Source organism: Nicotiana tomentosiformis, chromosome 4 (assembly GCF_000390325.3).
Source record: "Nicotiana tomentosiformis chromosome 4, ASM39032v3, whole genome shotgun sequence".
NCBI classification, from domain to species: Eukaryota; Viridiplantae; Streptophyta; class Magnoliopsida; order Solanales; family Solanaceae; genus Nicotiana; species Nicotiana tomentosiformis.
In genome coordinates this window covers 122,567,189-122,580,029 of record NC_090815.1, presented here as the reverse complement: position 1 = coordinate 122,580,029, position 12,841 = coordinate 122,567,189, and the positions used below count along the sequence as shown (strand labels likewise).

At 36.2% G+C, this 12,841-nt stretch overlaps 2 protein-coding genes across 2 annotated transcripts; both read right to left on the bottom strand.

The window, feature by feature from the left end:
• Window positions 1-1,756: 1,756 nt before the first annotated feature.
• On the bottom strand, window positions 1,757-5,419 carry LOC104119817 (F-box/LRR-repeat protein At3g26922-like). The gene is made up of 5 exons (XM_009631409.4): window positions 5,193-5,419; window positions 4,188-5,018; window positions 3,913-4,074; window positions 3,374-3,402; window positions 1,757-2,228 (listed from the first exon to the last, which is right to left on the bottom strand). The coding sequence occupies exons 1-5, from the start codon at window positions 5,241-5,243 to the stop codon at window positions 2,159-2,161; spliced, it is 1,143 nt and encodes a 380-aa protein (XP_009629704.1). The 5' UTR covers window positions 5,244-5,419; the 3' UTR covers window positions 1,757-2,158.
• Window positions 5,420-7,049: 1,630 nt separating this feature from the next.
• On the bottom strand, window positions 7,050-12,475 carry LOC104119815 (polyadenylate-binding protein RBP47-like). The gene is made up of 6 exons (XM_009631407.4): window positions 11,907-12,475; window positions 9,629-10,109; window positions 8,633-8,697; window positions 8,424-8,554; window positions 8,237-8,333; window positions 7,050-7,445 (listed from the first exon to the last, which is right to left on the bottom strand). The coding sequence occupies exons 1-6, from the start codon at window positions 12,330-12,332 to the stop codon at window positions 7,275-7,277; spliced, it is 1,371 nt and encodes a 456-aa protein (XP_009629702.1). The 5' UTR covers window positions 12,333-12,475; the 3' UTR covers window positions 7,050-7,274.
• Between the last annotated feature and the right edge of the window lie 366 nt (window positions 12,476-12,841).

Below are 12,841 nucleotides of genomic sequence, written 5' to 3'. Positions count from 1 at the left end.
ATGTGAGCATTATGAGAGAATTAGGGAAATGGGGATTGGAAGGAGAAAGTCGTGGTGTTAGACTGTTAGTTAGGATAGGAAGAAATCATTTTTTATTTATTTTCTTATCCTTTTTTTTTTTTTAAGAAAAGCAAAAGCCAATTAACAAGACTTAATAATCAAATATTAAAAAGAAAAAAATAACTACTGATACTAATATCATATATTTCTGAAAGAAATTACTTTAAAAAAAGTACTACATACTTAGGTCTATAATACTAAAAGAAACGTACTTATTTTTTATAAGATAAAACAAAATACCTAAGTAAGAATCTAATTAACTATATATTAAAAAGATATAAGAAAATCAAATATTTAAACTATAATTTAAATGACACTAAAAAAAATACCATAACTTACATATTAAAAATTCTAATTAAAAAAAATCAAATATTTTTTGTAAATTTTCTTTTTCTCTTTACAAATAGAAATAAAAAATTTATTCTAAAAGTGTGAATATTTCTGTAGTTTTTATAAGCTCTACTAAAAGTGAGATAAAGGTTTGAAATATCAAAATTAGACATAAAATACATATTTACAGTAAAATAGTATAGAATTTGTTTGTGGTCAAAAATTAGTTGTTCACAATTATTCTGTTCTAGTTTGAGAGGAAATAATTTGTAACCTCGAATACAATGAATGGATTAAATTTCTTAAGGACATGTAGTGAAGTCTACAGTCTCGAAATACATTTATCACTAGCATTTCTGCTAGTTTGTGAAAGACAGGAATAACAATAACAGCAATAGAACATCTCGTTGAGCTTCTGTGGAGACTGCTGGTTGCAGTTTCAAACTAAAAGAATTATATAATATTTTCTGGCAATATCAAATTATCCGTCTGATTATCCATTTTTTCTTTTTAAAAATTTTCTTTTGTTCTAAAGTTATATTTTGTTCTTTACTTTCTCTGATACGCCCTGACTAATCAAAAGCCTCAAGGTATCTCATGATGTTGTTCTTTTGTGTGTATATGTGTAACCGTTGTAACATATGGACTTCCCATTTTGGCCAAGTATTGGGTCGTTTTGAACATCTCTTTGTGATGTTTAGGGTGAAAAGGGAGCTCATGTTCTTGTTGTTCCAGAACTTTCTGACTTCATTTTATCAATTATCAGCATTGGACAAGGTAATGGTTTGCATATTTCTTCCATTAACAGTATCTTCTTCTCCATTGGTCATCTTAGTACTTTAGTCTCTGCTTCAGGAGATCTCATTTGCATTTCTACAGGTAGTTGGATCTTTCCCAAAGCTGAAATTGGTTGGTCAATGGAAAATATATACTATTCTTTTTTTCATGGTTATGTTATAGGGTGGGAGAGTTATGCTACGAGAATTGAGTTGCTTGATTACTTTTCTCTTATACACAAGCACGTATACGGTATACCATGGTTGTGTTTGGTACTTTGTACTGAACTTTCCACAAGACTTTTTGTATTTTCTGTTACCATTCCAAAAAAAGTCTTTTTCTACTTTCAGGAGCTTTGTTATCTTCGAATTTCCAAAATCTTTTACACCAAATGAAAGAATTTAACTTGCTTCCTTTATGCATCTATATGATTTTCCATCATAACTCTTTATGTCCCTATTTTATTCCACTTGCTTGTACCAGCCGATTAACGTTAAATTTTCTTATATTATTTGTGTCTCACAAATACTGTATTGACCAAAACCGTCCCCTATTTTCACGTGATAATAAAGCAATAATAGGACTAAAAATGTTATTCCTTGTCTTTTTTTTCACTGACCATTGAGTTCATTTATTGATAAATAAACATATGTTCTGCTATTCCATATTATTATCACATATTGGCAGAGAAATAAACAGAGAATCCCAAAGCTCACAGAGCATAATTTTTTAAAAAAAAATCTTGAAAAAGTAAGTCAAAGATGGAACTGAAACTATAGCATCACCAATTTAGCCCCTGGTGGCAACCTCTCTTCAAGTTGCTTGCTCTGCTTTTCCATTAATGTAGCAGCCATTTCCTTAACCTTGTAGTGATGCCTGTCATTAGTAGGCTGTAGGATCATCTTCTTAAGAGACTCTCCAATTCCAAGTAAATGCAAGGCAAGGTTAAAATCACTTCTACATCCTGTAAAACCAATTATCTTCACCACCTTTAGATGGTTGTGAACAATACGGGTAGCCCGCCAAGCTGTACGTTCAACATGACGGTGAATATCCATACGCTGCGACCAAAAAGAAAAAAAGAACAACAATCAGGACGAAATATCTCGGATCTATTATACAGGGTAACGGGGAGATCGGCGAGGATGCCACGCATCGTATTGGATTAATGGTTTAACCGACCCTGCTGTATGGGGCGGAGTGCAGGGGCGGATTTAGGGGGCAGAAGGGGGTTCGGAACCCCCTTCGCCGAAAAATTATACTGCAAATATAAGTTAAAATCTATTTTTTATCTATATATTATGTTTTGAATCTCCTTGGCACAGCCCGAAAGCATAGCTTAGTGGTCAAGGAGGGTCAAAACCGTTGTAAGGTCATTGGTTCAAATATCACTAGCTACAATTTTCTTTAACTTTTTTTTTTGAATCCCCTTAGCAGAAATCCTGCCTCCGCCGATAGCGGAGTGTTGGCCAGTCAAGAACTCTCATATGCAGAAGATGAAAGTAGCATAAATGAGGATGTTGAGATGGATGTGTGGGTGTACGAGGAGGGATAAGATTAGGAATGAAGTTATTCAGGACAAAATGGAGTGGCCGCCGTGGAAGACAAGATGCGGGAGTCGAGGCTGAGATGATTCGTGCATGTTAGAGGTGAAGCATTGACGCACCTGTTAGGAAGTGTGGGAGATTGACTATGGCGGGTTTGAGAAGAGGTCAAGGCAGACCTAAGAAGTACTGGGGGAGGTGATTAAGCAGGACATGACACGGCTTCAGCTCACTCAGGACATGACCCTTGATAGGAGGGTGTGGAGATCGAGAATTAGGGTAGATGGTTAGTAGGTAGCTGAGAGTTTCCTTCTTTCTTGCTAGTAGTACTAGTAGATCTATATTGCATCATGTTATTTAATTTGTTTCGGTTATCGTATTCTCTTGTTGTTGCTCCCCTCCCCTCCCCTCCCCTCCCCTTCTTTCTTTTTCTTCCTCTTTTCCTCTTTATCATCTCCACCTTTCTGTGCCGAGGATCTATTAGAAACAGTCTCTTTATCTTCACTGAGTAGGGGTAAGGTTTGCGTACACATTACCCTCCCCAGATCCCAAATATACTGGGTATGATCGAATCGAATCGAATCAGGACCAAATACAATGCTTATACTCTCCAATTTAAAACTTAAAGCTTCCATAGAAGTAACATTAAAAAAATACATTACCTCCTAGCTAAGACACCGGTGTATTGTATCTGCCTCAATAGAAACAACAAAAGAAGAAAAGAATGAGTAAGAGCACTGCTGATAGGGCCAGGAGCGAATGCAGAAAACAGTCATCTCAAATAGGGAAAGCAAGTCTAATAATGCATAATACTGGAAAAACCGCCAAAAGGAATTAAGTGAAGACTCTATGTTTTAAAGGAAATTGTGAAACAGAGAAAAAAAATAGCTCCTTAAAGACGATCCAGGATTTGAAGTTTATGGGTTCCTACACAAACCTCAAGTAAATATACAATAAGTAACTGGTTCACAATCAAACAATTATAGATATTTAGTAGATTTTTTAATACATATACAGGGTGATGCTTAAAGAACCCACACCTATTAAGCTAGATCTGCCCCTGCTTAAAGAAGATCTCCCCCACCCCGGCCCAAACACTATGGTATCAGCTCAGGATTATAATTTGCCAGAAGCAAACACATAATGCAGGTTGTGTAGAACATAAAAGATAATGGTGAGGCAGTAAAGATGATATACTTACTCGAGCTGTGAAATTAGACAGCAAAGGAGATGCATTGACCAAAAAGGTGAAGAAGAGTAGGCTTTCACAAGCTGCCAACATAAAGTCCAATTCCAACACCCTTAAATTGTCCAATCTAGGGAAATTATCAGGGTGACTCGATGTGAGCCTACTCCACAAAGTCTGTGGCAAGAAATTTATAAGACTTGAGTTCAAAACACAAAACTGAAATGGTTCTTCAAGGAAAATTAAGAAGAAAAAAAGGGTGTGTGTGTGTGTCAAAGTGACGTTACAACCTGAGGAGGCACTATTAGTCTAAGCTTTCTCAGCTTAGAGGAATAGCGTGTGTGCTTGTCCGCATCAAAGATAAAAGAATGACAATACTGATGTCCGATCGATAGCTCAGATAACTTGGGTAGATTCTGAAAAGGCACAAGTATATCAGGTCCAATATATGTAAAAGACTCTAGATTTGAAGCATCAACCTCCAGAACCTGGACATTGTAACACCGTGATATTTCCATGAACTTCAAACTAGGAAGTGCACCCGTAACTTTCAAATTCTGTAGACATTTAGAACCTGAAACACGTACTTTCTCGAGGCATGGACAATTGGATAGAAAAAAATGAACGACTTCTTCCTTAACACCGATATTAACTAGGCTAAGTGATTTTAGATTACAACAAAATCTGGAAATCTTTAGCTTAGACGACAATTTCTCAATGTCAGGAAAACAATAATATCGCAATCCAACACCAAATCCACCGCCAGTTGCTAAGTTCAATTCAAATACTTTGACTTCTTTTTCAATGGCAAATTTAATCCAGTGATCAAAAGTGAAAAAACTACCACCAAAGCAAAAACCAACTCGGAATTGATCTAAAGTTGGACCTTGGTGCAATTTCAAAACATGATTTACCAACTTCACAAACTCATGTTCTACATTCGGATCTCTAGTGCTTTTATCCCTATCATAAATCTCAAGACAGCCAGAGGTATACTGCCATAAATATCTCCATCTACGAGAGACAAGACAGGTTGTTGCTGCTTTCTTTACTGATAAATATGAAAGAATTGCCACAAGCAACTCATCGGACAATGCGTCAATCTTACACTCCATCGGATCCTACACATAAAAAGGCAACAATACTATCAATAAAATAGTGTCTTTAAAACTTAATATTTTACATATATATGCCGTATAATTTTCGACGAATGGGGTCATCTGTAACTTAGGCCCTGCCCCCCGACCCTGCCCCACCCCAAAAACCCCCACAAAAAAGGTGGAAACCAGAATTACCTGTTGGAGCCGAACATGAGAGGTACAAGTACAATATTGTCCATCTCTCATTCTTCTTTGTTATTGTTTCGATTTGTAGGGTTTGATTAGCTCAGGAAATTGGCTTCTATTTAACTTTTAACTCCCCTTAAAAAGGTTTTGCAATAATAAACTCCTTACTAAAAATTTGGAGGCACTTCCTTGTGGATAACCAGAACTTTAGTAAAAAAAGGTTGAAAATTTTAACTAATATTACGAATTAACAATGCCTTTTACCGAATAACTTTACTCCTAACTGCAATAGGTGATAAAATTAAAACATGCTTGAAATAATATTTCATTGATTTGGTATTAACTAAATAAATTGAATCAATCTCTAATCGAATTGACAGTGCATTTGTCCCTTTATAAATTTTCAATCATGTATAATTTATGTTTGTTATTAGATACTTCTAATCACGTGATGATGTTATTGAATCACGTGACGATGTTCTAATCGGAGTAAATGAACAATTAAACCTATTGAAGTAGTTAATGGTTGACAGTTAACACGTTGATATCTTAAACAAGAATCATTGTGAATAACAACAAATTTAATTAATAATTATATACTATTTTTCAAAATAGTAACATGCAGCATCAACTCTGTTTTCTTCGTTTTGAGAATATAAACTATATAAATGTTCTCATAAAAAAAAAAAGAATGTTTGCACAAATAGCTTGTAAAAATTACTGTTTACTTTTTAAACCGATATTGTAAAAAAAAAAATTAGCCCAACCATGGTGGATGGGCACTTTGGGTGTGCCGCAATGAATTCGTTGTCAAATTCTCAATTGAACTGCTAACGCACCCATTGTGGGTGTGCATATTTTTATCACCAGAATTCATGGCAAGCACACCATTGTCGGGTGTTGTTTCATGATACCACATTGCACCAATTATTCCTCCATCCGTATCTTATTTTTTTGGTTTTTCATTTAATGTCCGATGCCTATTTTAAGGCTCTATTAGTATGGATTTAATGTCCGATACCTATTTTAAGGCTCTATTAGTATGGATTTGCGTCGGAAAGTTTTACTATGAGGTAAACCGCACCCTTTTGCGTCGGAAAGTTTTACTATGAGGTAAACCGCACCCCTGCTTAAGCGACTTCATTCCCAGAAAAAATCAGAATAATTGAGGAATATTTACACTCCACCAAAAGCTTAGGTGGTCATTCGCACAGTATACTTGTGCTTATTCTACTTCTGTTCTGAGTTCATTTCTTCGTTTTAATTTACATTTTTTCCTAAAGTAGGTCACTGGAAAACTGAAAAAAGAGCTCATCCGTGAGATTTGAGTTCTGAAATTATGTGATACAGATCGAGTGATATTATATCCTTACCTTACAGCAAATGAGCAAATAGGTTGAAGACAATAATTAAACTATAGATGTCCTCTCTTTTAAACATGTGCGCAAACCAAGCATTTGATTAGTGATGTTGGTGGAAGACAATAATTAATATACTTGCCATAATAAAAGCAGGGCAATAATAGGAGTATTATTCATATCTTGTTGAATTATTTCATACCAATCATGTCTTCCCCATCAGTTGTTATCCTTAGAGCTTGCTACGTTTGGCTCAAATTCTATACATAGACGTGTGTATAAAGTTGATATACACTTTAGTGTCCGTACATTCAACTAACAACTCTTTTATTATCCATACTTTCAACTCCGAACTCAAAACGTTATCCTGAATTTGCCACCAATAATCGTCTAAATCCAGAATTCTCCACTGATAAATCATCTAAATCCTGAATTCGCCACCATCAAGTGGACAATGGTCTCCCTTTAAGATACAAGCACCATTTTGCTTTTTGAAGTACAGAACATGTACCACGGTAAGATCATTTATTCCATTCAAGAAGTTTCATGTCTAAGTCCAAACTTCTAAATAAATGTTTAATAAAATCCCTAGGAGACTAACACATCAAGTCAAAATTCAGTTCCACTCCTCATTTGGAGGGAATCATTAATTTCTACATTCCTTGCTTGAAACAAAGAGATAGAGGCATTAAGCACATTCACCATTCAAGCAGAGGAACTCGGGTGCAGGCTTTCAGCTTACTTGTTGCTGGTGAGTCCCGTACATCGGATAAGCCCCATAGGCGGCAGCAGCTGCAGCGTACATCCCTGGGTCATGCGGTGGTGGGAATGCATACCCATAACCATCATAAAAATGTCCCCCATAGTATGGCCCAGTCCACTGGTTTCCAAAATCACCTCTTGACTGCAATATTTCATAGGTGGAGATTTGAGTAATGCAATCAAATATCGAGACATGTTAAAGAATCTGGTGCATAACATCTTAATAGGTGCAATTTGTCAGAGATTACATATCAATAGCCTCCCGCCACCCTCAGAAGAAGGGGGAGGAGGAGCAAGAAAATTGATAAACCTTACTGCATATGTTCAACAATATGTTATTTCAACACCCTAGTGTTTTCTCAATAGCGTATGCAATATGATAATAGATAGTCCCACTTCTACCAACAAGCATAGATTAAAGTTTCTGTAACTCAAGCGAATGTTGGACACTAGAATAACTATGAGAGATACAGATGCTAGCCACTGGTAACAAGTTCTAAGCATTAGTACATCTGTCCTGGAGATTCTTTTTTTCTCCAGACATAAAATTCAAAGAAGCAACAGAGCGGAGACAAAGAGGTCATGCAATAAAAAGAATCTGGTGCAAAGCAGCTTATTTGGTTGCAGACGATTTATCAGAGGTTACACATATCAAAAGCCTCTCAGAAGAACGGGAGGGAACAGTAATTAAAATTTTGATAACCTTACTAAATAATAGATATTCCCACTTCTACTGACAAGCATAACTAGGAGTTCAAGTTAAGCAAATGCTGGATAATAGAGTAACTATGAGACGTGACAGGTGCTAGCCACTGCATTCATGACTTGTCCTAAGCATTTGCTCGGCTGTCTTGGAGATTCTACTTTATCCAAAGACAAAAACTTCAAAGAAGCAACAGAGAAGAGATAAAGAGGTGATGAAAGAAAGAATACCTGTTTATTTGCGGGGTTTCGTCCCCAAGAAAGGCGCACTGTTTGCTTGCCAATAGCAGTTCCGTTCAGCTTCTGTAAGGCTTCCTCTGCATCGTTCCTGGCATAACAAATTATGGAGATTTGTTACTGAACATTTACTCTCTAATAAGATACCTAACGAAGAGAAAACTCAAAACCAACAAGCTACCTGTTCGCGAATTGCACAAACCCACACCCTTTCCCAACTGGTATTTTTACAGAAACTATTTCACCGTACTGTGCGAAAGGCTGTCTAAGATCTTCATCACTGACATTGGGGTCTAGCCCTCCAACAAAAATCTATGATAATATTGGTTAGCCAAAGGGACTAGAAAATTAAAAAAGAAGAAAGAAAAAAGAATGGACTAGTTAACAAACTGTTGTATTTGTAGAATCTGCATCAGGTTGTGATCCTTGAGCTGGTCCACCGTTGGAGTATCCACCTATCAAATGCAGTTAGACACAAGTATTAAATGCCATAAGAACCATCAACATGACTACCACAACATCCACAGTCAGTGTTTGAAAGTAACGAACCATGATCTGAAGTTTACACTATAATTACGACAAAACAGCAAAAGAAAAAACAACCAACAACCTGCAATTTATGGAGAACTGCAGATGAAGTGCAATTGGAAACACAGCCTAATGTATTAATAAGGAAGGGAGCACATTAATTTAGTTTCCTGCTCTAGAAAATACAAACGTCTTATCAAGTTACAAGAAATCTCATTCGTGCTTTCACTTTTACGTGCCAAATAACAACCTGACACATACTGCCACCAACTAAAGTAATCACTTTTATCGTAAAAATTTCACCTAAAGATGACCATTACAAACAAAGATGACAGTTACAAACACAACCTCAAGAAAGAAGCGCGTGTTTCTTGCTAATTGGAGTGAGAAAGGAGTTCATCTCTTTTATCTCTTCTTCAAGAATTAAATTTTGTTAGCTAAACCATGTAGAATGTAGAAAAACATGCATGCTTCAAGGTTAACTTTGAAGAACGAAATTGCTAGGCACTTTTATGTTCAAATCATCACTCTGAATGAGTATACAAATATCAAAGACAAGGCAGGAAGTTGATTAGAGGAACCAAATTCAGTGACACTCTTTTGAAGTTACTAAACTAGAAAATTAAAAGAAGAAAGAACGAACTTTTGACTTCACGGCATTCGTGAAAGGAAAATGTGTAAGAACAAAGTTCCTTATCACCCTTTTTACGGGTAAAACAGCTGTAAGATGCAACTAGGCAACTCGTTTTTCTTTCCTTCACAACGGTGTGACTGTTTATTGTTCAGAAATAAAAGAAACTTGAAAGAATATCAACAATTTATGCCAACAAAGCTATCTAAAACTACATCGGTCATTACCTTGAGAAGAATATTGTTGTTGGTATCCTGATGATTTCCGTGGTGTGGCTGCACCAATTCGCATGGGCCTGCTTGAACAATACACACCATTCATTTCAGTCATAGCTTGAGACCTCTCATTATCATCTCCAAACCTTACAAAACCATATCCTTTTGAACGACCAGTGTTGGCATCGAAGACAACTTTAGCAGCTTTAACAGAAGGATATTTTGTCGCAAAAGTTTCATGCAGTAAGGTATCAGTAACATCTGCAGCTAAATCTCCTACAAAGATGGAAAGATCAGAACCGTTGTTTGCTCGCTTGTCACCCATGCTGAATGTAGCCCAATTCAGACGGAAAGGTTGATCCACATTAGGCATTGTCATGCAAGAATATGTCTGCAGAACTTTCTCTGCAGCTGCGTGTGTGAAGAATTCCACAAAACCATATCCTTCGGAGAAACCAGTCTGTTTATTACGAATTACCTTGATAGAGGCAACCTGCACAAACAAGAGCCATATCAGTTGACAAGAAAATCATGTGGTCAAAGACTTTCAGTTTGTTCCTTTTTTTTCCCATACAGCAGAGTCAAGTTTGGCTTGAGCCAGGCGTCAATACTTGATCTCCAAATACATTATAAAATTAAAAATGGTTTTCATCTTCATGCAAGAGTTGCTGATGTTGTTTCAGACTTTCAGGTATAAATATATCTTAAACTGCTACCAGGAATCTATGTGCTGTTATTATTTAAGTAGTATCTTCTTGATATTCAATTTTAACACCAGAGTGAGTCAATGTTCACTAACTTTGATGCATGATTTGTCCTGTTCATTACATGGACAAAAACCTTTATTGTGTGATGTGTTTTCAGTATAGAGTAGCCTTATGAGCCAAAAGAATGACAGGTGGAGGTGCTTTCTCAGAAGGTTCTCAATAGCATCATAGTTACATACTATTAGTATTTTTAATGGCTGTTATCCAAATTTTGCTAAACATATCGAAAAGCCAACAACGAGGAAAAAATAGACATTTCAACAAAAACTTACTTATGCTTTTATTTCCTCACTAAACTTGCTTGTTGAAGAGACATTAACAGCTGAACTTGGAAATTTAATACGTACTACATAGTTAAGATTATTATACTCCAGCAAGACCGAATTTCTGAAAACAACCCAATTGTTCAAGGAAGATTATATTATAATCTTCTCATAACTCCACGTCTTTTTAAGAAAATTCCAGCTTAGATAAATAGAGAGTTTAGAGAAGCTTTGACACACCAAAGTTCGAAACTTCAAAAATGAAAATAAAGTTTTATAACATGAAATTTCCAACTACCTTACCTTGAAACCTTAAGACATTACAATGTTAAGCTTGTACTTTCTGGCTATCTGCATTATTGTCTAGCCCTCTCAAACAACATCAATGTTAACCAGATCAGAGAGGTTATATAGAGATTTACATGATGAATCCATATGGACCAAAAAATTATGCGTATATATATCCTGCAGTAACTTCGAAAGCATGTTTCAATTTTCAACATGAGGAAATTTATAATGCTGACAGCTTTCTGGATCCTAAAATTTGGATTCAGTAGCAATAATTTCAACCTTGAACATAAGCTTTTTATAATAATCCCAAAGCTAACCTCCTGCAGTCATAGAGAAGCTGCCAACTTGAGTTCTTGACTCAAATCAACATTGTCTCCTTTATTGGCAACAACAACAACATACCCAATGATTTCTCACAAGTGGGGTATGCAGAGAGGCTTTTTTCGGTAGGCTCCTTTATTAGCAATGATATGATAAAATTAGAATTACTAGTAAAAATAATATAATTACCTTAATTACCCCATTTTTTAATGCAATCTGTAATTTAGCCTTAAATATGTTCTCTAGATAACATGCAGGCAAGACTATATGAACTTTGATAAATCTGCAATTTATGCCCTAATTAATAAGGAAGATAGCATAACCACTAAAGCATGGACTAAGCATGCAAACTATCTACTCCAAAATATCAACACGTCTGCCACTAATTTAAAACATGTACAATTAATTAACAAAAAGCGCAAATTTTACATTAAAACCGAGTGACGGCGGCTAGCTAGCTAGCTAAATATTCAATACATTCATTAATTTAATAAGTCTAGATTCACATTTGGCAACGGTAATTAATCAACGAAAAACATAATACCCAAGATACATTTACAAATAAACATGAATTACGTGTTGAAAAAAAACAGAGTACCATATAAATAAAGCATCTATATGAAATGAGAAAAAATAAAAAAGAACAACCTCGTTAGTGGAAGCAAAGCAGTTACGTAGATAATCCTCGTCCATCCAATTAAGAAGATCACCGACCCAGATCGTTCGGTTCTCATTGTTATTATTATTATTATTAGATCCTCCTCCACCTTGCTGCTGATGTGGCGACGGCGAGTGAGGCGGCGGCGGGTGGTGGTGGAGGAGATGGTGGTGGTGGTGTGGATGATACGGCATGTAGTGTGGCGGATAATGTGGGGCCGGCATCATTGGATGCTGCATTACCATCGCCGCCGCCGGATACTGCATCGGTACCCAAGGCTGCTGTTGCGCCGCCACCACTGGTACAATCGTTCCCCCACTCACCCCCTGCTGTTGTGGCTGTGACGCCGTAGGCTGTGACGGCTGCGGCGGCGGTTGTTTATTTTCTTGAGATTCAGTACCGTTATTCTTCTGCATCTTTACCTCAAACAAACCCTAGAGTAAACAAAACACACGTAAAAATACACACTTTTTATTTATATTTATATAATAATAATTAATAATCCTATAAAAATATAGAGTGTGTAAGTATAGGTGAATCTGAGAGAGAAAAAAGAGGATGGAGGCTAAAAGAAAGAGAAAATTTATGGGGGAGGATGACGGGTTCAGTGAAGCCTGTATGAATTATCAGCCGTTGGATTAAACGGTGGTCATTCAATATCTACCGTTGATTTCAGAATGTTTTGGATATATACGAACTGAATAGTTGCTTACTAAATCTTTACCGAGTTCGTATAAATTTGGTCGGCCACCAGTTTTGGGTTATCATCTTTTTTGTCTTTTTTTACCTCTTTAGGATTTTACAGTTACTGATTTTACCTCTGATAGATTTTACAGTGATAGATATGACAGAAAATTATGACTGCTATTTATAGTACTTGTAGGAATATAGTTGGATTTGGCAGTCTTTGGTAAGTAGTGACACA

Excerpts from the sequence above, each read along its gene's own strand:
- LOC104119817 (XM_009631409.4), bottom strand. The coding sequence starts at position 5,243 with ATGAGAGATGGACAATATTGTACTTGTACCTCTCATGTTCGGCTCCAA. Across the intron at positions 3,403-3,912 it reads TGTCTAATTTCACAGCTCGA|ATACAATACACCGGTGTCTT; the intron begins GTAAGTATATCA and ends CTATTGAGGCAG. Across the intron at positions 2,229-3,373 it reads ACCGGTGTCTTAGCTAGGAG|CGTATGGATATTCACCGTCA; the intron begins GTAATGTATTTT and ends TTTTGGTCGCAG.
- LOC104119815 (XM_009631407.4), bottom strand. The coding sequence starts at position 12,332 with ATGCAGAAGAATAACGGTACTGAATCTCAAGAAAATAAACAACCGCCG. Across the intron at positions 8,698-9,628 it reads ACAACAATATTCTTCTCAAG|GTGGATACTCCAACGGTGGA; the intron begins GTAATGACCGAT and ends TGCATTTGATAG. Across the intron at positions 7,446-8,236 it reads GAAACCCCGCAAATAAACAG|TCAAGAGGTGATTTTGGAAA; the intron begins GTATTCTTTCTT and ends GAAATATTGCAG.